At 39.3% G+C, this 896-nt stretch overlaps 1 protein-coding gene across 1 annotated transcript in view; it reads right to left on the reverse strand.

Annotated features, from left to right (window-relative positions):
* Positions 1 to 367, reverse strand: part of LOC18602422 (probable peroxidase 61) — a 2,215-nt gene extending 1,848 nt beyond the window's left edge. The window contains exon 1 of the mRNA XM_018119999.1: positions 122 to 367. Coding sequence (XP_017975488.1) covers positions 122 to 367 — 246 coding nt within the window. The remainder of the gene's footprint in view (positions 1 to 121) is intronic.

Genomic DNA, 896 nt, shown 5'->3' on the forward strand with positions numbered 1-896 from the left:
ATAATAGTCGTTCCTTGTGTTCCCTAACTTTTAAATTAGGTTTGATTCTCCCCTGCAACCAAAACTGATTTGAGTTTTAATTCAAATAGAAAGTAGTAACTAGCAGGGAGAAAGCACTTACAGTAACGAAACAATCCGAGTATTGTAACCGGAGAAGCTTAGCTGCAATAGTTTTATCCCTTTTATAGAACTTTTCTACTTGGTGCCGGATATAAACCTCTGCATCAACACACGTGTTATGCACCCTATAGTAATGCCAAACCAGCTTCACCGGCGGTTGCAGCGACGACGCCCCCTCCACATCCACCATGCACAAGCTCAGTGCAAGAGCTAACAGTGGGAATATCACAATCATTTGTCTCCTCATTTTCTCTCCCAGCCCTAAATAAACAAATTAAGGTAAGATGCACCCAAGCTTGTATATTTCTTCATAGCTAGTAATGGTAAGCTTTATATAGAGTCAAGTTTTTCTACTTGCCACGTGTCTTGACCGACAACACCAAGCGGGATGAATTCAAAATTATATTTTTATTTCTTAATTTTAGAACTTTGATCATTTTATAACTAGGCAGCGTGAGGGTGGAGGAAATGTGTAGCAGTAGGCTGTTCACATGGACCAAGGCGTTCAACATTCTTGTACGCTACGTGAATAAGCAAAACGTACCTCGATAGCAGGCAACGTGAATGCATGTGATTTCAGCCTTGGCTTTAGGGTTTATTCATTTTACTACAAAAGAATTTTGTGATCCAAAAACTTTTAGGATTGATTTAAAAATGCGGTGGGATGCGAGAACTCGTTAACCAATGTTGAACGTTGTGATCATTGATGAATTATCATTTACGAACCTTGGATTTTGTAAGTTTGGGTTGCTATTGAAGGGAAGTAGACACAACTT

The sequence above is a fragment of the Theobroma cacao genome, chromosome 4, assembly GCF_000208745.1.
Source record: "Theobroma cacao cultivar B97-61/B2 chromosome 4, Criollo_cocoa_genome_V2, whole genome shotgun sequence".
In the NCBI taxonomy this organism is placed as follows: Eukaryota; Viridiplantae; Streptophyta; class Magnoliopsida; order Malvales; family Malvaceae; genus Theobroma; species Theobroma cacao.